At 36.9% G+C, this 25,218-nt stretch overlaps 2 protein-coding genes across 2 annotated transcripts; one reads left to right on the top strand and one right to left on the bottom strand.

Annotated features, from left to right (window-relative positions):
• Nucleotides 1-9,537: 9,537 nt before the first annotated feature.
• Nucleotides 9,538-13,955, top strand: LOC111885843 (TOM1-like protein 9). The gene is made up of 10 exons (XM_023882070.3): nucleotides 9,538-9,853; nucleotides 10,885-10,963; nucleotides 11,196-11,294; nucleotides 11,372-11,485; nucleotides 11,588-11,739; nucleotides 11,876-11,957; nucleotides 12,038-12,123; nucleotides 12,330-12,512; nucleotides 12,603-13,018; nucleotides 13,112-13,955. Exons 1-10 carry the CDS (start codon nucleotides 9,753-9,755, stop codon nucleotides 13,717-13,719), a joined length of 1,920 nt encoding a protein of 639 aa, XP_023737838.1. The 5' UTR covers nucleotides 9,538-9,752; the 3' UTR covers nucleotides 13,720-13,955.
• Nucleotides 13,956-14,845: 890 nt separating this feature from the next.
• LOC111885874 (uncharacterized) lies at nucleotides 14,846-16,350 on the bottom strand. Its single transcript, XM_023882105.3, has 3 exons — nucleotides 16,105-16,350; nucleotides 15,831-15,949; nucleotides 14,846-15,087 (listed from the first exon to the last, which is right to left on the bottom strand). Exons 1-3 carry the CDS (start codon nucleotides 16,254-16,256, stop codon nucleotides 15,068-15,070), a joined length of 291 nt encoding a protein of 96 aa, XP_023737873.1. The 5' UTR covers nucleotides 16,257-16,350; the 3' UTR covers nucleotides 14,846-15,067.
• Nucleotides 16,351-25,218: the final 8,868 nt, after the last annotated feature.

Below are 25,218 nucleotides of genomic sequence, written 5' to 3'. Positions count from 1 at the left end.
ACTTCGAGGATGAAGTCTAATTCAAGTGGAGGAGATTTGTAGTATCCGGGATTTTCCAGGTATTATTATTATTCATCCTAATTGAAGTGGGGTGTGGTTTGGTTTGGGATTTAACCTTTAAGCCTTGCTAGTGGGCCGAAGAAGCTGCGTACGCGGAGCGTACTTTGCCATGTACGCCCAGCGTACTTGTGGAAATTAAGCGCGGAGGCCAAGCACGTACGCCCAACGTACCAGGGTTACGCCCAGCGTACATGTACAACTCTTTAAACCCTAAAATTTAGGGTTTTCTCCCTATATAAAGAACATTACCCCAGTTGTTCAGCCTCCCTTCACCCTCATATAGCCTCCATGAAAACCCTAGCCTACTTTTGTGTGTTCTTGTGATTTGGGAGCTATTTGAGAGTTTTTGGTGTAGTTTTGGTGCTTTGGAAGAGGAATAAACTTAAAGAAGGAGCAAGGATCCACCAAGAGCTTGTAGATCCAGAAGATTAGCACCATTTCTGACTTATTTGAGGTATCAAGTTCCAACCTTGGCCATTATATTATTAGATTTGTTTATGTGGAGTGTTTAAAGTTACTTTTGGACTCCATTGTTGAGGCGTCTTGCATCTTAATGATTTCAGACCATAATAGCTGTCCTTTTGGGCTCTTAGGAGCACTAAGAGTCATAAAAATCGAACCTTGATGGTTAAGCCACAACCATGCAAGTGTTTGTGGGTCTTAAACTTTGTTAAAAGGAAAAAAAATCATGTTTTGACCCCAACCTTTCATGCAAGCACATAAAGTTCATGACTTTATGGTTTAGGAGGTCGAAAAGGACATGGATCTGCATTTTGGACGTAAAGACTTAACAGATTAAGTCACGAATGAAGTCCCAAAGAAGCAAGCCAGTATGATGTGCGTACTCCCTGGTACGCCGCGCGTATTGGATCAAACCCCTCGTCTTGTTCAAAGCCAGCGTATGTTGGGCGTATGTGCCGGGTACGCCGCGCGTATGCATGCAGATTGGGAAAATTGGGCTTTTGGGCCCTAATAGGACGGGCCTAGACTTTTGGTCCCCATGGCCCACTATGAAGTATCATTTTGGACTTAGGAATATGGAAATGGGGTATTGGGCCTTTTCAGGCCAAGATTGGGCCCTTGAGAATTATTATATTGGACTTGGGAATTTTTGGGTCCGTTTGGGGAAAATAAGGTCTAATTCAGAAATTAGACAATGAGTGGGCCCTTATGGAATCCTTAATGGGCCGTACGAGAGCTGGGCTTGATAAGCCAGAATCGGGACTTAAGTATGTCCCAATTGGACCGAAAGGTAAAACGGTCATTTTAACCTGAGTAGTGTTATAGACTCTGATTGAGTGTTATGTGTCTCTGATAGTCGGGAGTCATCAGAGCAGTTGTTAGAGATTTCCTTCACAAGGTTCGAAAGGCAGTTTACGAGGTGAGTTACCTTCCAGTAGAAGTGGGTCTAGGGCACCAAGGCCGACCCACTAGTAGTTGATTACAATTGAGATGATTGTCTCTGTGATAATTGTCTGGTTTGTTATTACTTGATATGTTCTATGTGCAGGTATGTTATGTTCTATGTGATAGTGGTGGTAGGAGGGGATTAGTCCCCCGATCGGTTGTTAGGATTGAAGGGTAGGTCGGACACCCTAGATATGTCTAATAACATGTTTATGACATGTTATTATATGATAGTAGTAGGGGTGAAATAGTCCCCGTGACCGAGTGAGATAGACCGGAGGGTAGGTAGGCACCCCAGAATTGCCTGACACGGGTAGTCAGCACCCCAAAATGGCTTGACACAGGTACTCAGCACCCCATAATGGCTTGACATGGGTAGGTTGGGCACCCCAGAATTGCCCGACAGCATGTATGATTGTATAGTATGTGGTACGATGGGGGAACTCACTAAGCTTTGTGCTTACAGTTTCAGTTTTGGTTTCAGGTACCTCTTCATCCAAGGGGAAGGAGCCGGCGGCGTAGCAACGCGTCACACACACATGATTTTCGCATTGAGTTTTCTGGGATTGTACTCTGATTTTTATTACTGTTCGATGTTTGATTCTAATACATGTTCATGATGGTTTATGGATTGATATGATATTGACAATGTTTTCAGTAAACGATTTTATAAATTACTCAATTAAAAACGAAATTTTTGGACTCGAAAATTGGGATTTTACAGGTTCTGAATGGACATGGGAACCGGAGGACAAGATGAAGGAGCATTACCCAGAGTTATTTCTGGCTACAGACTTCGAGGACAAAGTCTGATTCAAGTAGGGGAGAATTGTAGCACCTGAGTCTCCAGGTGTGAAATTAATCTATTATTCTGTTATTTCATCTAAAAGGTGGTAAAGGGTTTGTGAGTACGTTGGGTGTACATTAGGTACGCACGACGTACTCCTTGCATGCGCTCCATCGGGTGATCCCGACGTATGCTGGGCGTACCCATGCGTACGTTGGGCGTACTCAAGCCAGGGGCAAACCCTAATTTTTAGGGTTTTCACCCTATTTAAGATCTTTAAGTTCTTCAAGTGCATCATCCTTTCAGCCTCCATTTCCTTTTTGTGCTAATCTCGAAATGCTAGCCATCTTGAGTGCATTTTGAGCTTACTTAGAGTGTTTGGGGTGTTCTTTTATGGACTTGAAGAAGAATGAAGTTTGAGGAGAAGCAAAGGAGAAGAATGAGCTTGTAGATTTAGAGTTTGTGCATCCTTTCTGGACTATTGAAGGTATAAAGTCTGAAACTTGTTTATTCTAAGCCTAGATCCATACTTAAGGAAGATTTTAGCATCTCTTGGTCCTATAACTTGGTCTTTTGGAGTATGGGATACTCTAGTCCATTTGAGTTGTCCTTTTGGACTATTGGGAGTGCAAGAATTCATAAAAATCGTATCTTGGAGGTTAAGACTCAACCATGCATGTGTTAGTGACCACCTAAGAGAGTTACAAGGCTTAATTCATGGTTTGAGTTCTAATAAGATATGCGTGACAACCTGAAATTTTCTAGACTGTACAGTCAAACACTTCATAGAGAGTCAAACTCATTCTGCTACCTTTTAGCATGTTTGGTGTCCGTTTGAGCAATTCTGAGCTTTAATCCTTCAAGTGGTAATCATAGGATGTATAATCTAGGGCATATTATTATACATCATAGGTGTAGCAAAACTCCAAGAAATTAGAGTTTATGACCCAAACATGGAGTTTGTGGTCGTAAACCCCATGGGGTATATATATGGCCCTTAGCCATTTATATTCATTTGTTCCATTTTCAACTAGAGAAAAACCCGATTCTCTCCCAAGGATCTTCAATCTTTCGTCCCAAATTGTAAGCACTTCTGCCTTAGAGTGTTTTAAAGCTTAATACATGTTTAGATATCATTGAAATCACTCAAGAATCACAAGAAAAAGGAGTTTACGGCCCAAGATCTTCTTGGACCGTAAACCCTAATTTGGGTGCCAAAGTGCTCCCAACTCTTTCCTTATGCTTGGAAACAAACCTAGAACCTTCCTTTGATGTGTTTAGCACATAAAAATCACCAAAATACTCCATTTATATGTGTATACGGTTTCGGGATCCCCTAAAACCGTAAACACCCCAAAATGTGTTATGATTCCCCATATTCCTTCCTTATGCCTAGAAACTAGCATAGAATTTTACCTTGAAGTGTTTAGGACTTGAAAACATCAAAATACCATGGTCCATAGGAGTTTACGGCAGCAAACACATGGAGAAATGGTCCATGGGCTGTAAACTCCATTTAGGAGTTAGCTGTTGCCCTAATCACTTCCTAAGGCTTAGACTTGAAGTTAGGATGCTTCAAAATGACTTCTAGGAATCCAAAGCACAAAATGGTCAAAAAGACATGAGTTTACGGCCCTAAACTCATGGGTTTACGACCATAAACTCCAACAAACATGGTCATTGGACCATAAACTCCCGTATGAGGCCTTGCACTCCTTTGTTGCAACCCGATAGCCTCCTAACACTTTTACCAAAGTGTTTTCCTCACATTAGGATGTTTATACATATTTAATTAGTGTTATAATCACTAATTGTTTATATACATATGTCTTCATATGTTATTAGGCTCATTGTGTGTGTCTAAGTCTTCACTTGACACCAAACACTTATCCGACACTTCCTTCTGATCCGCTCACTGCAGGTGAGTTCATACCCCTTAAATTAACCTTTTAAATGTTTCTAAATGTTTTTAAATGCTTTATGGGGGGGGGGGGGAATACAATTTGAGTCATGCTAGTTATTATATCAATCACATGTGATTAATAACTAACATTCAAATGGATTTACTATACGTTAGTTGTTTTACTAAACACATTTCTTCAAATGTTTTCCTTAAACATTTTTATATGTTTAAAACTCTTTATCAAATTGCTTTATACACTGTATGTTTCTTTTCAAACTCTGTTACAAATGTATTTCAAACAAAGGTTTCCTTTATACTTAAACTGTTTATTCAAACAAAATACTTTCAAACCGTTTTATAAATTGACATCAAGTCGATCCTTTTCTTAGATATTAATCTTTTTCAAAGGTTTTACAAAACTTCTTTTATGCTTTTATATTATCAAATGCATGCCCATATATGTATAGTTATATAAGTAATGTTTAAAGGACTTAGGAAGGCTAACTCACTCAATTTCCTTTTCCTCGTTGGGATGTGGCTATGGGGTATCGGTTATCCGTCTGAATGTCGTCTAAATATTAGTTATATATCATGTAGACATATATAGACATAAAAGTTTTCCTCAGTCAGTTCGGTACCTTTGGGTAGCAAAGGCATACTTCAGGTTATACACGTACATTACTAGTAACTATAATAGGTGTAGTTAGGAGATACTATTTACCATTCCAAGTACAAGGAATCACACAAGAGTTAGTTCATTCATGAGTCTATACAATACATTACATGTTATATGAATATGTTTACATAGATACGCTTACATGAATACGTTTACATAGATACGCTTACATGAATCCTCTTACATGGATACTTTTACCTAGATACTATATATGAGATACTATTACATATTATACATGTAGATTAGATCTGTCTATCCTAGTACAAAAGGATACTTTGCGGGACTAACCATTCCGATAACCTCTGTTAGCTACAGAGGTAGATGCACATCTACGGATGTCTACGGTTGATACCATTATAGGTATACTTTAAGGGACTAACTATTCCTAAACCCAGCTGTTAGCAACAGAGGTAAATGTACATCTTCGGATGACTACAGTTAATACTATTCGGTAATTTCTATGCCGTGTATATCCTAGTACCAAAGGATAATACTTGAGTTATTAGCTCATTTCATTTACTTTGTGATACATTCACATAAACGACGAGGTAGACTAATACTTATATAATTATATTATTACCTTTATTTTGTGACACATTTACATAATCAATGAGGTAGACTATAGTTTTATAATAACAGTTAAACAGGGAAAAACCGTCACATTTACAGTAATGTGCACTTTCAAAACATTCGGGTCTTGGTAGAATACTACTTTCAAAACAGTCTAGTCTTGGTAGAAGACTACTCTTTATACTAATAGAAATCATAGGGATTTGCTAGGGTGTTCAAACGTTTTCAACTACTTTCAAACAGTTCATACTTATACATACTTTTTCCAAATGTCTACAAGTCTTTACTTTCCAGTTTTACAAATCAAAGACACATTAATACTTATGAATTCACCAACTTTATTGTTGATACTCGCTTTCAAAATACTTGTATTCTCAGGTCACAAATAGACAGGTACGACGACTAGGTTTTGTGAAGACGGAGAAATCAAGACTCCTATTTTATTTTGATTGTTCATTATGTTGTCTTATACTATGAAAGAACACACTTGTAATTAAAATTATACTATTAATGCAATGGATGATGTTGTTGCTTGTTTACTAATTTGCATTGTTGTGATACATTACATGACGTCCTCCGCCCTATAACGTTTCCGCCGTTCTCGTTTTTGGGGTGTGACAACATGCAAGAGCATAAACTTTCCAACTTTATGGATTAAGACACTTTTATGATCTTGGATCTAAGTTTTGGACGTTAAATCTTAATGGATCAAGACACAGGAGAATCAATGGGCTGATTGACCAGTACGTCGGGCGTACTCTAGAGTACGCTGCGCGTATTGGGCCAGTGCCTTGATTTCGGATCATCAGCGTACGCCGGGCGTACGAGCCATATACGTCGCGCATACGCAATCTGTGGACTTGGGAGATTTTTGGGCTCGAGACTTGTTGGGATTTTGACTTGTTTAGGATTGGGCCTCAGGCCTAACTGTTGTAACAAGACATTTTTGGGCTTTAGGCCATTTTGGGTGTTCTTGGGCCATATTGGGCCTTATGGGCTTTGTAGTTGGGCTTGGAATGCATTTTTGGGCTTGCATGGATTTAGGCCTTGGTGGGAAGGAGGTCCAATGAGGCAGGGGTGAAGAAACCCTTTTTACCTTAAGTCAAGAATTAGGGTTTGGACTTTCGGGTTAGAATATTAGCCTAATTTCTTTTTTATACTTATGCCTTAGGGAAATGATTTTGCGAGTAATCCGCTGAGTACGATTTGATACCTTTTGTTTGAGGTGATTTTCCTTCACGGTATCCGTGGGTCGAAGGCACCAATGTCGGCCCACTAGTTTATGTTGTAGTATGATGGTTGACTTTGTGACAAGTGTCGGTTATGCTTGTTTTGCTTGATGACTTTGTGATTCTTTGTTATGATATTATATGGTAGTGGTAGGGGTGAAATAGACCTGGTATCCGGTTGAAATAGACCGAAAGGGATTGCAAGCCCCCATATATGCTTGTCAGTGTCCGATTGAAATAGACCGAAGAGTATTGCAAACACCCAAATATGCTTGACAGTATCCGGTTGAAATAGACCGAAGGGGATTTCAAGCACCCATATATGCTTGACTGTATGTTTGTATGATATGAAGTATTTTGTGGGAGCTCACTAAGCTTTGAGCTTACAGTTTTCAGTTTATGTTTCAGGTATTTCCAGTTCAAAGGGGAGGGGCTCAGTCTGATCGCAACACATCACCCTATGATTTCTGCTTTTTGAGATTTTGGAAATTTCTACTTTGATAATATGTTGCTATGATACACTTTTGACTGATTTGATATGAATATTGTATGTTTTGAATGAATTAAAAAAAAAACAAAATTTTTATCTATATTTTTAGGACGTTACAGACATACATCAAATTAATAAGAAATTAGAAAAATAATTACCTCATACATATGATATATCAAGTTAATTATTAAAGTTTCAATCATCGTTAAGCATACAATAGATTAATTAGAAATCAGAAAAACAATCACCTCAAAAATTTAAGAAAATATTATAACAAGTAGATGGGCAAAAAACCATTGCACAACAAGAACTCTTTAAAAGAACGGACTTGCAGCACCATCGTTTTTTGGAAGATAGGAATTTTTTGAAAATAATATCCTTTTATTTTTATTGCAACATTGTGCTATAAAAATATTAATCGAACGATATATACATCATTCATATAAAATGCAATTTTCATCGTTGAGCTTTTAATTGTATATCCTACGACCAATGGTACAACTAATTATATTTTAAAAAGCGTGACTATGAAAAAGCTATAATAAATTATATTAGCTTGGTTGTGAATGTAGCCTGTACCTCCTTATTTAGTTATTTATTTTATTTTTTCCAACTTAGCATATATATATATATATATATATATATATATATATATATATATATATATATATATATATATATATATATATATATATATATATATATATATATATATATATATATATATATATATAACAAACATAAGCGAGAATATAAAGCAATTGTTGAACTTTGATATCAAACTATGTATGTTTTAACCCAAACACAACAATGTAAAATTTTAATCTAAAAACAGCATATTTTTATTTTATTCTAAAACAACATTTTTTTAAACACTAACATAATTTATTTTAACACAAAGGACGTGTTTGACAAAAGTAGCTGTTAGCTGGAAGCGAGTAGTAGGTAGTTGGTAGCGGGTAGCTGGTAGCGAAAAACTATAATTTTTATTTGTTATATGAGTGTTTGCCAAAAATAGCTGGAAGCTTTTGAAATATATAAAATTACATAAAATAACAACCGATTAAAAATAAATAAAAATATAAATATATTTTTAAGGGTAATTATGGAAATTGATTTCAAAAGCTTAGTAACGTTTTGTTAAGGTGTTTGACATGAAGCTTTTGGAAGCGTTTAAGAGCTTCTAGCTTTTAGCTTTTGACAAAACGCTCTATTTTAAACAAAAAGTTTCGTTTGACAGTACAAACGTTTAACTTTTAATTTTAAGTAAACGCTCTGATTCTAAAAGCTACTTCATGTAACATTTAACAAAACGCTACTGAGCTTTTGAAATCAATTTCCATAATTACCCTTAAAATGTATTTATATATTTATTTATTTTTAATCAATTGTCGTTTTATGTAATTTTATATATTTCAAAAGCTTTCAGTTACTTTTGCCAAATATTCATATAACAAATAAAAGTACAACTTCTCGCTATCAGCTACCTGCTACACGCTACCAGCTAACCGCTATCCGCTTCTAGCTAACATATATTTTTGCCAAAGACGCCCTAAATGCTACATGAAGTCACTTTTAGATTTGAAGTGTTTTGTTTAAACTAAAAGCTAAACGCTCATACTACTAAACGAAACTTTTTGTTTAAACTAGAGCCTTTTGTCAAAAGCTAAAAGCTAGAAGCTCCCAAACGCTTCCAAAAGCTCCATGCCAAACACACCCAAAATAACGAATACTTAGAATTTTAAACCAAAATAACAACGTAGTTTAAAGTTTTCCTCATAGAGGCAAACTTTTATTTTAAATAAAAGCAAAAAATGCTCTTTTCTTTTTAACAAAAAAACAAGGTAATTTTATTTTTAAAGTAAAACAATCTCATTTTTAAACCGAAAACAACAACATACTTTAAGTTTTAAACCAAAACAACTATGTCCACATGAAACTCTTCAATGAAAACAAATATTTGACGTCTACCCCAAAAAAGTTAATCTCCTTAATGAAACTAATTGTAGAAATAAAACTAATTGTGGCCAACATTGTGCATAAATCATATTAATATAAATATATAGAAAAACAAATATAGAAAAAATAGAGATACAAGAGATCCTTCACTCGAGTTCACAACCAGATGTCAATATATCAACTGCGGCTAAACTCCAAGTAGAAGATTTTAAATTATGAGTAAAATACAAAAAAACTTGACTCTTTTTTTTCTCACCTGTTGACATTTATTTGACTCAACCGTATCTGATGACGTGTTCCGGTAAACCCTCAAACCTCGTTGCGAAAAATTCTAACCGCGTGATCCGAATATGCAAAATAATCAAGCAGTAATCGACTTGCCACGTGTCTTTTCTTGATTGGCTACTTTTACTTTCCGATTTTCTTTTTTTCGGTAATGCAAAAAACGGGAGAAGGAATAAGAAACAGCGATCACGGATCGAAACCCAAAGATCTAGATAGGGACATAGGTGTTTTTGACTGTTTGATCTCTGATTTTTTTTTCCTTGCAAATTAGGTGGTGGTGTTCTTTCTGAATTTGCCGTTTGTATAACCGGACGAAATCCGGCTGGAAATAATAAATCCAATCAAGTTTCCGGTGATTTATAGGGTTTCGATTTATACTGAAAGAGATGGTGAATTCAATGGTGGAAAGAGCAACAAGCAGCATGCTTATTGGACCTGATTGGTCGATGAATACTGAAATCTGTGATATCTGCAATCATGATCCTGCGTATGTTCTCGCTCTTCTTCGATCTTGTTCTATTTGTAAATCATGTTTAGTAATACGAACTGATCTTGTTTCTTTATCTTTTACTTGTAATGCTGAACATTAAAACCGACATATTTGTTTTTCTATTGAAATTTGAGTAGGTTCTGATGAAACGGATTACTTTGGACTGGAAGTTGTGTAGGAATGTGCGATTTTAGGGTTTATTTGGCTATATATTGTTAGAACTAAATGATTTGAGCAAGATTAGAGAAGTTAGATTGAAGTGAAACTGGAAATCTATAAGTCTGTTCTTTCTCTTCAATAATGTTAGGTATAATTGTATTTGTAAGGAACTGGGTTTAGTGAAGGGTTGAGTTGGCATGGAAATTGGGATTTTGGGGCTGTTTTTGACCTTGCTCAGCTACACATTATTCTGCACATCTCTATTGTGATTTGAGTGTATTTGCTCTACGCTTTGTTTTGTATATTATGATATACTCAGATGTGTATACAAAATCTGAATTTAAATTGACCTGTACCAGCTCCATATCATTGATATTTTTACTAGCATTGATATCATGAATGCTCATTTAAATCCTAGACTTGTTTAGAAATAGTATAATGAGAGCACAAAGTAAGGTCCTAAATGTCGAGGGGATGAACGCTACGAAGAAAGGAAAAAATAAAAGACAAAGTATCCTTCCATGTGATGCTTGCTATTAATTAGGTAAAGATAAAATCAGGTCCTTGATTAAACCTATATCCTATATGCATGTTATTCTAGTCTAAGGCTAGTCAAAGTTATGAGCATTACAACACACCCCTTTAATGAAGGAAGGAATTCAATTAATTAAGGACTATCAGCATAGTTAGATCAGCTTTAGCAAAGAAAATGGTTCTGTTTTTTATGTTCATAGCTTGTTGTTATCGGAAGATCAAGTAAATATGTATATATCTTCATAGCTTATCTGCAATATACTCATTTTTATTGCTTGTGTTTATGTACGAAAGTTCATGCATATGGTATTAACATTGATGTAATTGCTATTTAGGCAAGCTAAGGATGTTGTTAAAGGCATAAAAAAGCGTCTTGGAAGCAAGAATCCAAAAGTTCAACTTCTTGTATTAACAGTAAGCACAAAGCAAACTACTGCTCTTATCTTTCTAGATCTTTACCAATCACTTTACTTTTAGACCCAATATTTAATTTCTCTCGAGGGTGACTTTATTGCATTGTTAGTTAGAATTAGATTGAAGCCCCCCAAAAAAGTTGTTAAAGAAATACAGACCACATGTTCAATTTTCAAGACCTTTTTCTTAGTGGATTCACATAAAGATCTTCATCTTGTTTACTGTGTTTAAGCTTTTGGAAACAATTATGAAGAACTGTGGGGATTTTGTCCATATGCATGTAGCTGAGAGAGATCTGCTTCATGAGATGGTGAAAATAGTAAAAAAGAAGGTTAGAACTATTATCTTTTAAGCAATTTGCTATAGTGAATTGTTGTTTGACATAAACAATAATCTTGTGAACTGCAGCCTGATTTTCATGTAAAAGAGAAGATCTTAATTCTAATAGACACTTGGCAAGAAGGGTTTGGAGGATCAAGGGCAAGGTACCCACAATACTATGCAGCATATCATGAATTATTGGTAAGTTAAGTTAGAAAAATATATATTTTCTTGAACTTTTTAATTGAGATTTCTTGGAAGAAATATACATTTTCTTGATTTATGTTGCTCTATATGTCTCAGCGCCTTGGAGCAGTTTTTCCACAGAGGACTGACAGACCAGCGCCAGCTGTCACAAACCCACAAACACAAAGTAGGTCTTCATTTACAAATAATCCAGAAAATGGAAATGAAGCAGGCGAGTCTTCTGTAGAGGCTGAGTTTCCAACCTTGAGGTATATCTAGAAATCACATTTTAAGCTTCTTGTCTTAAATGCATTTTGTTTTCTTGTTCATATATGTTCCACTTGAATAGTTACTATTTAAAATCTGTCAAGTGTAGCTTTGTCTTATTCTGTTTTTTCTTTTCAGCTTGACAGAACTGCAGAATGCACGTGGTATCATGGATGTCCTTGCAGAAATGCTGACTGCAATAGATCCAGAAAAGAAAGAGGTAAAGTTTTTTTTTTTAAAAAAATTTACGATTTTACCCCTCAAGTTTGATTTAAGTCTTCTTTTGAAAATTGGAATCAGGGACTAAGACAAGAGGTCATTGTAGACTTGGTGGAACAATGTAGTACATACAAGCGAAGAGTAGTACACCTTGTGAACTCAACATCGTAAGTACACCTTGTATAAATAGCATTCTATTTCCATTTTTCTTTTTTCTTATTTAGGACATTGTAGTTTGAAAAATCTACCCAATTATAGCAGTGAAATTTGCTTTTGACATTGCTATAAAAGGGAAGAATGGAAGTAGGATTCTGTAAAAAACAAATCAATGAAAGTACGTTGCTATTTCTAGCATTTAACCTTTTTGTGACAGGGATGAATCGCTTTTATGTCAAGGCTTAGCTTTGAATGATGACTTGCAGCGGGTCCTAGCCAAACATGAAGCACTTGTTTCAGGAACACCTGTCCCTGTAGAAAAGTCAAAGCCTGAAACTAGTCAAGCATTGGTCCCTGTGGATGATCTTCTTATTGATACAGGAGACACAAAGCAATCAGGGTAATCAAGTTTATATTTATTCTCACCATAGGTAATGTCATAATTGTATTCCAATATTGGGCTAAAAAAAATTCCCTGTATTATGCTCAGGTCAACCACCAGCAACGGTTTAGAGGCGGATTTCCTTGCCATTACTCCGGTAACAACCACCACCCCACCGCCAGCAACTCCGGCGACGGTTAACCCCCCCAAGTTTGACCTTCTGAGTGGGGACGACTTTGGCTCACCAACTCCTGAAAACTCCCTAGCCATCGTACCCACGGGTGAACCTGAGTCAACCACCACCCCTCCACCTCAGTATAATAACGCCCTAGCCCTAGTGGACATGCTTTCACAGAATAACATGCCAGCTGGACAAGGACAAACATATTCTTCTTCACCTCAACTACAACAGTCCCAAAATTTTCCACCTCACCAATCATTACTTTACCCCAACGCAAATACTTTGCCACCACAATATGAGCCACAGACCACGTATAATCAAGGAGCTACTTCTTCCTGGAATGGTAGGAGTTATACTTTTTGCTTACTGTTTATATAAAAATAACAATCTGCTTTTGACTTTTATTATGTTATGAATAACAAACATAACATCTCAGGGTCAGGTGGTCCAACAAGTGATGGAGTAGGACTACCACCACCTCCATGGGAAGCTCAATCAACGGATGATAACCAATCAGTAGCCCCTCAGCCTCAAGTGGGGCTACAAATACAAACAAACGATCAGGGAATGGGCATGTACATGCAGCAACAGCAGCCAATCACATATCCTCAACAACAACAACAGCAATTTCAAGGACAACAGCAGGTAATGGGATTGGGCATGCAACAGCAATTTCAACCCACCGGTCAAATGTACCCCCAACAACAACAACAACAACCACAACCACCCATGTATGCTGCTAACCAAATGCCATACGGTTACAACACCAACAACTACGGTTACGGTGCTGCTAACTATGGTTACCAGCAACAACAAAACCCGCAGCAGTTTCAGTTTGTTGACCAGAGAATGTCAGGGTTATCGGTTAGAGACAACAGTGGTTATATGAACAACACTAGTACGGTTTACACGGGTCCCTCCATGGCTAATGCGTCCTATGTCCATGTCCCATCTGGGAAGCCTACAAAGGCTGAAGATAAGTTTTTCGGAGACTTGGTTGATTTTGGGAAGCCTAATAAGCCTAACAAAACCACCACCAGCTGAGATTATGAGTTATATCCTCCTCCTCCTCCTACTACTACTACTATATACTTGATTCCTTTTTTGTTTCTTTTTTCATCGTATATTTTATATTCTTGTTTCTTGGCTGCTGCTGCTTTTTATATCTGTTTCCAAATTTTATTTTTCCTCATGCGGATTTGTACATTTTACATTTTACATGTTTCAGAGGAAACTGCAAACATCTCTTGCTTGCCAATAAGCTCTTTTCTTGTTTTCTACATTCTGTAAATTTTCTTCTTGTGTTTTGATGTGTATTGGATTGGGACTGAGAGTTATGTCGTTGGAGCAAAAAATTGTCATTTTTTGTACTATACAAAAAGACGATATTGGAATTTATTATTAAATATGCATGTGAAGAAGAAGACATGGATGCTTTTCTCATGCTAGCTATTGAAAATAGCTTTTAAAATTGATTAAGTTCAACAAATGAACAAGAATTTTTGTAGTTTTAAAATTGGAAGGACATTTTTTTCTAAGGTTCAGAACGTTTTTCAGGAAAGAAACTGATAAATTTGACTTCAAGCTGCCAACAAATGCAATTTAATATCTTAAAGAAAAATTAAATATCCTCCTATATTAGTCATAAGATGATGACACATGTAACCCTTAATTCTCTCTCTTAATCCCCTTTTGATTTTAACACATGTCTTCATCTAGTGATAGTGAGTAGGAAGATATTTGATTTCTGTTAATGGTATTTCAGTTTCTGCCAAAATGGTTAGCAATCTTGTAGAATAACAATTACATTTTTTGAAAATCAGGTATCTGGTTGCAACACATTAATTTTTAAAGAAAATCAGAAAGTATAATGGTTTTAATGGATACAAAAGTAACATAACAGTTTTTTTGGGTTCGAAGGATAATACGTAGGAGTTTTCTAGCAATTTCGCTAAAATATATTAGACAAGATGACATGAAGACAAATTTGGAAAGAGTAAGAACTAAATGAGAAAAGAATCGACTTTCTGATAGGCCCATATACATTCTTGAATTAGACACAAATTCCATTGATAATCAAGCTATGAAACTGATAAAAGGTATTAGGGTTTTCCCATTCATTAGAACGTCCATTTTATATCAAGTCAAAAAAAACACACCCACAAATCACTTACCGAATTAAGTTGTGTCCATTAAATAAAGAAGAAAGAACAAGTCACTGGCTGCATTTGACTAAAGAAAATAGAACATTGTTCCAGGTTTCTGCCAGACTATTTCTCCTAATAACAGGAGCAAGAAAGCAAGACAACAGTAATCAATATGTAAAAAGACAAAAGAACCCTCCAAATTCTTGAGCACAGTCCTCAGTTCACTGAATTGATAGCAGTTGCTGTCATAAAGGCATCGAGATACCTTCAACAAACAAAAGTAACAAACGTTATACTATTCACTTTACACCACTTGGTTTCTTACATAAATTGTTAATATTTAACAAATTAGTTTTACACTAATATGTCATCAGAAAAATATCATCGAGAGCTTAAGAATATGTCCAATGTTGAATATTATATTTAATAAATATACATTGTAGCAAGATTTTTTTTTATACATTTATACTTAACACAATCCCTCAAATCTTATACAATAGATGTGATCATTTAATTATAAAATCATGATTGATCTTTTTGTGCTTATTCGCTTAATTGAGGATCAAAAGAAGCATAAGTTGTTCATTTAAATAATAAATACATAGACTTGAATATATCTGCATTAGTTCATACAATTATATGTTCTAAAAAGCTAGTTTCATATGTTAATTGATAATATTACTTCAAAACGACTGAAAAGATTCCCTCTAAATTAGTCCCTTAACCTATCCTTAAACCTTTGCATTAAATACTGGAACCAAGAAACAAGTGCAGTAATAATAAATGCAAGAAATGAAAGCTTACTTTCATTGATTTTGAAAGTATAATGACTTGAGAAGAAAAAACAATGAAAGTACAATATTGTAATAGAAAGAAATGTAAGTAGGATGTTATCAGCTACATTATGACTTGTTATTTCTAGTATTTAACCCTTTTCTTAATTACTGGAATCAATAAACAAGTGTAGTAATAACGATGAATTGGATTCTCAATAAACATTGAAATTACCTAGTGGAATCAAACCCCAGCTTTGAGACTCAACTGAAAGAGCCGAAGTCAGTCGGCAGGAAGCAATTGCAGAGTGCAAAGGCATCATCGATAACAAAGAGCTCAGTTGCACCGGTAATCTAATCAACAAACACAAAACCCAACAAAAATCACCATTTCCATCATTCGTTGAATGACTTGAATCAGACGCAGATATAAATTACGAGAATTGTTATGAAACCTACAAGCAGATTCACTAAGACCGATGAATGAAAGGAAGGGTATGATCAATAACCTTGAAGTAGCAGAAATGCGTTTTGTTGAAGGATTGGAAGGAGGTGAAGTGGCTGATTTTAATGGAGTTGTGGGGTGCTTCCCGTTGAATATCTTGCTGGTAAAACGAGAACATAACCTTGAAATAACAGCTCTTGACGTCGAAGCAGACATTTGTGTTGATTTCAAAAGGGGGTTTATGCGATTGCAAGAATGGGGTTTAGGTTCTTCAAATGCACGTCACAAGCTCACTTTTATCGAATTCTAACCCCTCCCAGTATTTTGGAAATTTTTTTAATAAAATCTAAAATTTTATTTTATTAATGAAATATATTGATTTTTTAATTTTTAAATACAAAAACCCAACAAACCGGTCATTTTAGTCTATTTTGACATGTTTAACAGATCATAGGTCATAGGACCAAATCTTTAATTTTTCCAAAATAATGGAATTTTTCTTAAAATTTCTTCAAAACTAATATATAATGTATAAACATATTCTTTTTACGTATTTATATTTATTTTTACTTACTTTTGTATTTTTTAAGTTTATATATATATATATATATATATATATATATATATATATATATATATATATATATATATATATTACATATTTTTATGTATTTTTATGTGTTATTTTCTATGTATTATGTATTTATATATATTTTTACGTATTTATGTCTTATTGTAAGTTTTTATATGTACATGTTTACATTGTTTATGTATTCCAAATTTATAAACGTATTTTTTAACGTATTTATATGCATTTTTAAGTATTTTATATTTTATTTATTTATTTTTATGTGTTATTTTTTATGTATTATATATTTATGTTTTTTTAAAGTTCTTTATATAGATATTTATATACTTTTATGTATTTTAAATGTATAAAAGTATTTTTTTTACATATTTATATGTATTTTTAAGTATTTTACATATTTTTATGTATTTTGATGTGTTTTTTTATGTATTACGTATTTATATCTATTTTTATGTATTTATGTATTTTTTTAAAAGTTTTATATATAGATGTTTAAGTATTTTAAATGTATAACTGTATTTTTCTTACGTATTTATGTGTTTTTCACTTTTAGTCATCTTCACCATTTCATCTAATCCGTACAACTTCTTTGAATATGTCGAGATGATTTTCCTACATACACATCTATTTTAAGCTTTTCCCTTTAGTTTTAAATTAAACATTGAATGAGAAAAATTTAAAATATATGGGTATCTAGTAAAACCATCTAAACATACTGGAAAAAGTTGTGTGAAGCAGATGAAATAGTGAAGACGAGTTGAAGTAAAAAATACATAAAGAAGTAAGAATAATATGATTAAACATTTAAAACACATAAAAATACATAAACATCTATATAAAAAAAATGAAAAATACATAAATACGCAAAAATACATAATACATTAAAAACACGTAAAAGTACACAAAAAATATGTAAAATACTTTAAAAAATACATATAAATATGTAAAACAATGCGTTTAGACATTTAAAATATATAAACATCTATGTAAAAAACTTAAAAAAATACATAAATACGTAAAAATACATAAAAATATATATAAATACATAATACATAAAAAATACAGTTAAAAATACATATAAGTAAGTAAATATTTCGTTTATACATTTAAAATACGTAAATATGTACATATAAAAACTTAAAAAATATTGTAACACTCATACAAATTTACGCCAATTTAAAACATTTTAATCCATTTAAAACCATTAAGTTATTACAACTTGTTTTCAAAATAGTTTAAACATCAGAGTATCCCCAGAACCAAGTCACAAAATCATGAAATATGAGGAGCGGTACGATCACGCCTTTGCCTTGCCATGATCACCTGATGTACCTGAAACAATAAACTGAAACCGTACGCTCGAAAGCTTCGTGAGTTCCCCCAAAATACCCATACACACATAACCATACACATACATCAATAAACAACATACTATGGGTCCAATCAACCATCTGGTTGGAATACCCCTGGCCCTCAACCTTCAGGTTGGAATGCCAACATACTATGAGTCCAATCATCCTACCAGGATGGAATACTCTCGACCCACAACCATCGGGTTGGAATGCCCGAACACCTACACATACAACAACATCTACTATGCGTCCAATCATCCCTCAAGATGGAATACCCCAGGCTCTTAACCATCGAGTTGGAATGCCAACCTACTATGAGTCCAATCATCCTACCGGGATGGAATACTCCTGGCCCACAACCATCGGGTTGGAATGCCCACACACACCTATACATACAATAACTATTATGGGTCCAATCATCCCTCGGGATGGAATACCCCAGGTCCTCAACCATCAGGTTGGAATGCCCACCTACTATGAGTCCAATCATCCTACAGGGATTGAATACTCCTGGCCCTTAACCATCGGGTTGGAATGCCCCTACTCTAACAAACATGTGCACCTATCAGATAATCACAAAACAGTTTACAGAACAACATACTAGGGCCCTATCATCCTACCGGGATGGAATACCCTCTACTATTGCTCAAACATGTGCACATATAACAGGTAATCTCCTACCAGCATTCAGACAGTCAGACCAACTACAGGCCACTAAGCATAGCCACAATCCAATCTACCAGGGTACCGATCTAACAGAACATACCATCATATAATCATCCTAACTACCAGGATGCCAACTAACATATCACATCAGCAACTATCTCGACAACATTTAAAGGGTCGGCCTTGGTGCCTTAGACCCTTGGGTATAGTGAGGATAACTCACCTTGCAACTGCCGATCCGAACCACGAAAGCACAATCTCGAAGCACTTTCCCAAACTCCAATACCTATAGCTATCAATGATCCATTGACATAAATATCCAAATTACCATAATACCCTTGAAGGTCAAACTGGTCAAAGTCAACCTTCCTGATTGACCCTACTCGCTGAGTCAACCCATTGACTCGCCGAGTTCTTAAACTTAGAAAACTCTCATATCACGACTCGACTCGCCGAGTCACCCCATGACTCGTCGAGTTCAACAATCTCCGAGTCCTATCCTGTCCAACACACTGAGTCACCACTCAACTCATTGAATAGAGTCTTAACCAGAAGAGGTTGGGGGGTTTGCGCTATGACTCGCCGAGTCTAAGAACAGACTCGTCGGGTCCACGACAATCTTCATCAGACTCGCTGAGTTGTTCTTCTAACTCGCCGAGTCCAAGCTCATCATCATATGACTCGCCGAGTCTCTTCAGTCCTACATCCATACAGAGGCTTTTCGATCCATGTAGGGGCTTCAAACTGTAGATCCACTCTTCTAGGGCATGACTCTCACATAAAGTTGCAAACTTTACGTGAAAGTAAAGAGCTATAGGCCCAAATCACTCTAGGGCTAAGGTTTAAGACAAATATGCTTCACCAACAAACCAAGGGCTGATACTTTGCAAGTCTCTAGACCAAGACAAGTCTAGATATGAAGTAGCAACCTCAGATCTAGACCCCTAACCTGAAATAGATCCTTAACATGTCAAAATGGCCCCAAATCTCATTCAAGAATAGATCTAGATGAAAATGAGTCAATGTAACAGCTTGTTACCTCCAAAATGTGCCCAAGATGAAGTAGATTTTGGATCTACACCAATCCCTTGATGCTAGCCTCTTGACCTTCAAGCCCCTTTCACTAAAATCACCTTCCAAAGCTTCAAACTCACTCCAATGGCTCCTCACACGAGATTAGAGTTTACTGACTATCAAGGGGTAACAAAGAGGCTGAGGTGAGAACATAAGATCCTTTAAATAGGGTGCAAACCCTAAGATTAGGGTTTTCTCTTCCCAGCACCAACTCGTTGAGTCCAGCCGCCGACTCGGCGAGTTGGTCACTTAACTCACGACCAAAACCCGCTCTGACTCGACGAGTAAGCGTACCTACTCGTTGAGTAGCTTCCTTAATTTACACTTTAAACCCCTCAATCGTACTTCTGAAAATTGGGATGTTACAACTCTCCCCCTCTTAAATTAGGCTTCGTCCTCGAAGCCTACTGCAGTATACGATTCTGAATAAACCTCTTGCACTGCAGACTCCGATTTCCCAACCAACTCAGGTCCTTCCAGACCCTACCACTGTATTCCTTTTTAAAATAACTTCTTCTCGTGTGGCATCCTTGCCAATGCTCCAGGCCAACCACTCGCCTTTTCTACTTAATGCCAAAACATATCACCTAAGTATCGCCCGATGATACTGCTACCTTCCAGTCATGAACACACATTCACGACTTGCGAACGTTAGATACCACAATAATTCACCGGGTCCTCTCACAGTGCTAGACTATCCTTCCCCTTCCCTGAATCTATTTCCTTTCCGCGCTGACAGGCTGATGCCTCCTTCAGCTTCTAGAAACTCCCATGAACCAACCAGTTATATCACATACCCCTTCGTACCTGGCCCAATCAGCCTCGGTCTGGAATACCAGGCACGCCTATTACGGGTCCAGTCATCCCTAGGATGGTATACCCACAAATCCTTGCACATGTTTGGCCCATTCAACCCTCGGGTTGGAATACCAAACACGCCAGGTCCAATTAATCATAGGGTCCGGTCATCCTCATGATGGAATACCCTAGATTGGAATACCACCATTTGAATAATCCAAGCCTACAACCATACTTGAAGCCCAAGGATCCAACCTTGCATCTTCCTCAACTACTCTGATTCGACTCAACCGAGTGCAACTCACCCAAATATCGTCATCACATCTACTCCAAACGTACCATGACAAGGCACATTACTATTGCGATCTCTAGGTCCACGATCGACGACTGAAATATCCGCTCACGGTCCTCAGCACCGGTCTAGACTGCTCCCGAGTCTATCAATTCTGCTATCCTTAGCTCCTCTGTCCAAACCTCCAATCTGGAGCTACTCACCCTCTCCTCTTCCAAGGAGACCTAAACTGTAACACCGTAAAAATTTGAACAATTTTTCACTTTTGAAAAACCATAAAATATCATTCACATTCATTTTAAAAACATTGTATCAACATTGTATCAACACAAAACCCCAAGATCAAAATATATAAACTCCAATGTGCGTGTGTACGAATCATGCCGGCGCCTTCCCGCGTTCATCACTGGTACCTGAAACACATAACACATAACACTGTAAGCATAATTGTTTAGTGAGTTCCCCAAAGTACCACTCTATCACATATTTGCCACTCGAGGCTATAACTATGTCGACCCTCTGGTCAATGTGTCTCAGTGGGGCCTTCCAGCCCCAACTCTCTATGGGCCCTCTGACCCTAACTCTATGGACCCGAAGGTCCTAACTCTGTAACTCTGAATCATGCATATCACATATCACAATAAATCACAACACATAAATAACATGAAAATGCACTGGCATATAACTCTAAAGTACTCTGTCACATAACTCTGTTACCACACTAGGTAAAGTATAGTGAGAAGACTCACCTCAATTTCTCGGTAAATCTCTGACTCGGTAGAATATGGTCTAGCCTCCGCCTAATCACATAAAGTAAATACTCTCATAAATATAACTCTCGAGACTAGACTCAACCCTCTCTTGGCACGCTCAGAAGGGTAAAAGACCATTTTACCCCTCTTTTGACTCAAAGACCCCATTGTTGATTAAACCCTAAAAGTCAACAAAAGTCAAAGGTCAAACTTTGACCCCATTCGTCGAGTGCACTTTGGCGACTCGGCGAGTATACACATGTCCACTAACTCTTAGTCCCGCTTGGCACGTCGAGTCCCTCCCCTTGCTCTACGAGTTACACCTGGCATGAATTGTGGGGCCACCTCGACTCAACTCGCCGAGTCTCAAGAAAAACTCGACGAGTTCCGCCTTGAACCCCAGTCCTATAATCCCCCTCTGACTCACTGAGTTATTCCCCCAACTCGGCAAGTCTACTCACTGAGTGATTTACGTGAAACCCTAACCCTACTTACCGAGTCTAATCCTTGGACTCGACGAGTTCTTCCACAAACTCCAAAATAAATGAGTAAAATAATATACCTGGGAATCCGGATGTTACAATTCTCCCCCACTAGAATTAGACTTCGTCCTCGAAGTCTCACTCTGCAAATAACTCCGGATGTTGCTCACGCATCTCCCGTTCCGGCTCCCAAGTAAGCTCTGACCCCTTCCGATGCTGCCACTGGACCTGCACCAGAGGTACTTCCTTGTTCCTCAGAACCTTGATCTTCCGATCCCTAATCGCCACCGGTCTCTCAACGTAGTTCAGGCTCACATCCACCTGAATGTCCTCTAATGGCACCACTGCGGACTCGTCGGCTATACACTTTCTTAGTTGCGACACGTGGAAGGTGTCATGAATTTGACCTAACTCTGCAGGTAGCTCCAAACGGTAAGCTAACCTGCTTACTCTCGCGATCACCCTGAAAGGACCAATATATTGGGGCCCCAGCTTGCCCCTCTTCCTGAATCGAATCACTCCTTTCCAAGGAGAGACCTTCAGGAGTACGAAGTCGCCGACCTGAAACTCGAGCTCGGACCGGTGCCTGTCCGCATAACTCTTCTGACGAATCTGAGCGGTCAACAACCTCTGTTTGACCTACTGTATCTGCTCAGTCGTCTGAAGCATGATCTCTATACTACCCATCACACGTTGCCCCACCTCTCCCCAGCAAATGGGGGTACGACACCTCCTTGATGGGTTTTAGCCATAAGAACTTTCCTATGTGCGCATGCAAAACCCTAATGCTCGGATCTAGGCTTTCTAATAAACATGCTTTGAATCCAAGACTTCTAATTGCTAATTAGGTTAAATAAGAACATTGAAACAGATCTAGAATCATACCTTTGAGTTCCTTGTTGATCTTGAGGTCTTGGAGCTTCTAGAGTCACAAATGTCACTCCTCTAATGGCTTACAAACACCAAAGCAAGAAGGATGATTTGGGAGAGAGGAGAGGGGAGGAATTTCGACCAGAGGTTCCTTTCTTAAGGTCAAGTGTCGAATTCCATCAGCCATGGGGTCTATTTATACTTGTAGACTCCTTAAGGATTACAGATAAGTCCCTATCAGATAATCTTCTCTTAAGGCTATCCAAATCCATTCCTAGATAATGATATGGACGATTTTAGCTATCCTAAACCTCTTAGAATTCGTCCATGCCATATCCAAATGGATTTACAGTCAAAAGCTCAACTATCAAACAATTGACAGTTTATACCCCTTTATTTAATTAATCTCTTTAAGTCACCAAATTAATTCTAATTAATTCTATGACTTATATTAATCAAATAACAAATATATTATTCATTATATTATTCTCATAATATATTAATAATAATATTTATTCTCTCTCAATAAATCATCCTATCAAGTTGCTATGGTGAAGGCAACCCAAAAGGACCATGCACAACCGGATATAGTTACAGCCTTAGACACTATTCCAACAGTCTCCCACTTGGATAAGTCTAGTAACTATACAGGTACAATTCGGTTTGCAATCGTAGCTCTCAAAGACGCTGTCAACTCTGATCTAATCAATCTTGTCCTTTAGATAAGGGAACGTACAGTCCTCTGTTAGATATCATGCTGACAATCCTATGGAATGGTTAGTCACGCATTTAGGTTTCTCGATCTCTGATTTATTTGACATAGAACTTAATCGAACACATCAATTCAGTTCTGACCGGGCCCGGCACATAAGTCAAATCAAATCATCGAGCGGCCGAGATATCGCTTTTACCTTCTTGGATAAAAGTTACAGATAAACTTCTACTTATATGCATTTACTTATTTATTAACCAACTATACACAACAATACGTTTTATAACATCAAGTTACTGATGCGTTTTCGTATTATCAATGTACAATCAATTGACAAATAATAAACCATATATCTAGGTTTTAAGACTATATGATATTATCGTCTTGCGATCACCTTTTATATCGTATTCCATAAGGTGATTCCAGCAAGCGTGGGTTTATTCCAATGCTCAAAACTAGCACTCATGAACGTTGCAGCAATCCTTTGCTATGTCTAACACCATTTAGACATTCTACACACTAATTCATGACAATCTTCTATCATATCTACTTCCAACATATGAACGATTGTGGACAATTTGAACAATTCTATTATTCCTAATAATTTCAATTATTCTGGAAGTCAAAACATGCAAAGTGAAACAATAGCTAAACAATTAACATAAGATAGTAACATTACTTATAAATAAAACTCCTTTATTTAATCACCAAATGTCAATTACATTTATCTATTACACGTTTCTAATACTATCTAATCTATGCTAATATCATCCTTCAGCCCAATACTCCTAACATGCTGCAAGTGCTTAACCCTACTCAGTCCCTTCGTAAGCGGATCTGCTGGGTTATCTTCTGATGATATCCTCTTCACTACGAGTTGTCCTTCTTCTACACGATGTCTGATGAAGTGATATTTTCTGTCGATATGTCTTGATCTACCATGATCCCTCGGTTCCTTGGTCAAGGCAACCGCTCCTTCGTTATCACAAAAAATTTCCATGGGCTCCTTTATGGCAGGTACGACTCCAAGATCACCGATGAAGTTCTTTAGCCATATTGCCTCCTTCGACGCTTCGCTTGCTGCAATGTACTCTGATTCGCACGTTGAATCAGCTACAGTTTCCTGCTTGGAACTTTTCCATGTCACTGCTCCTCCATTTAGGGTAAAGACCCAGCCCGACTGCGAACGGTAGTTGTCCCTGTCGGTCTGAAAACTGGCGTCACTATACCCTCGCACCTTCAAGTCATCACTCCCTCCGAGGACTAAGAACCATTCCTTCGTCCTCCGAAGGTACTTAAGGATATTCTTCACCGCAATCCAATGTGCTTTGCCAGGATTCCCTTGATATCTGCTAACCATGCTCAAGGCGAAGGCTACATCAGGGCGAGTACAAGTCATAGCGTACATGATTGAGCCAACTGCGGAAGCGTATGGTACTCGGCTCATTTCTGCTATCTCAGCTTCGGTACTCGGACTTTGAGTCTTACTCAATTTGGCATTACTTTGTATTGGTAGTTCTCCCTTCTTCGAATTTTCCATACTAAAGCGTTTTAGTACTTTCTCCAAGTAAGTATTCTGACTAATTCCAAT

The sequence above is a fragment of the Lactuca sativa genome, chromosome 5, assembly GCF_002870075.4.
Source record: "Lactuca sativa cultivar Salinas chromosome 5, Lsat_Salinas_v11, whole genome shotgun sequence".
Taxonomy (NCBI): Eukaryota; Viridiplantae; Streptophyta; class Magnoliopsida; order Asterales; family Asteraceae; genus Lactuca; species Lactuca sativa.
Note: the sequence above shows the minus strand (reverse complement) of the source record. Positions and strands in the feature narration are given on the sequence as shown.

Excerpts from the sequence above, each read along its gene's own strand:
- LOC111885843 (XM_023882070.3), top strand. The coding sequence starts at position 9,753 with ATGGTGAATTCAATGGTGGAAAGAGCAACAAGCAGCATGCTTATTGGA. Across the intron at positions 11,740-11,875 it reads GCTGAGTTTCCAACCTTGAG|CTTGACAGAACTGCAGAATG; the intron begins GTATATCTAGAA and ends TTTTCTTTTCAG. Across the intron at positions 11,958-12,037 it reads TAGATCCAGAAAAGAAAGAG|GGACTAAGACAAGAGGTCAT; the intron begins GTAAAGTTTTTT and ends AATTGGAATCAG.
- LOC111885874 (XM_023882105.3), bottom strand. The coding sequence starts at position 16,256 with ATGTCTGCTTCGACGTCAAGAGCTGTTATTTCAAGGTTATGTTCTCGT. Across the intron at positions 15,950-16,104 it reads CGCATTTCTGCTACTTCAAG|ATTACCGGTGCAACTGAGCT; the intron begins GTTATTGATCAT and ends TTTGTTGATTAG. Across the intron at positions 15,088-15,830 it reads CTGGGGTTTGATTCCACTAG|GTATCTCGATGCCTTTATGA; the intron begins GTAATTTCAATG and ends TGTTTGTTGAAG.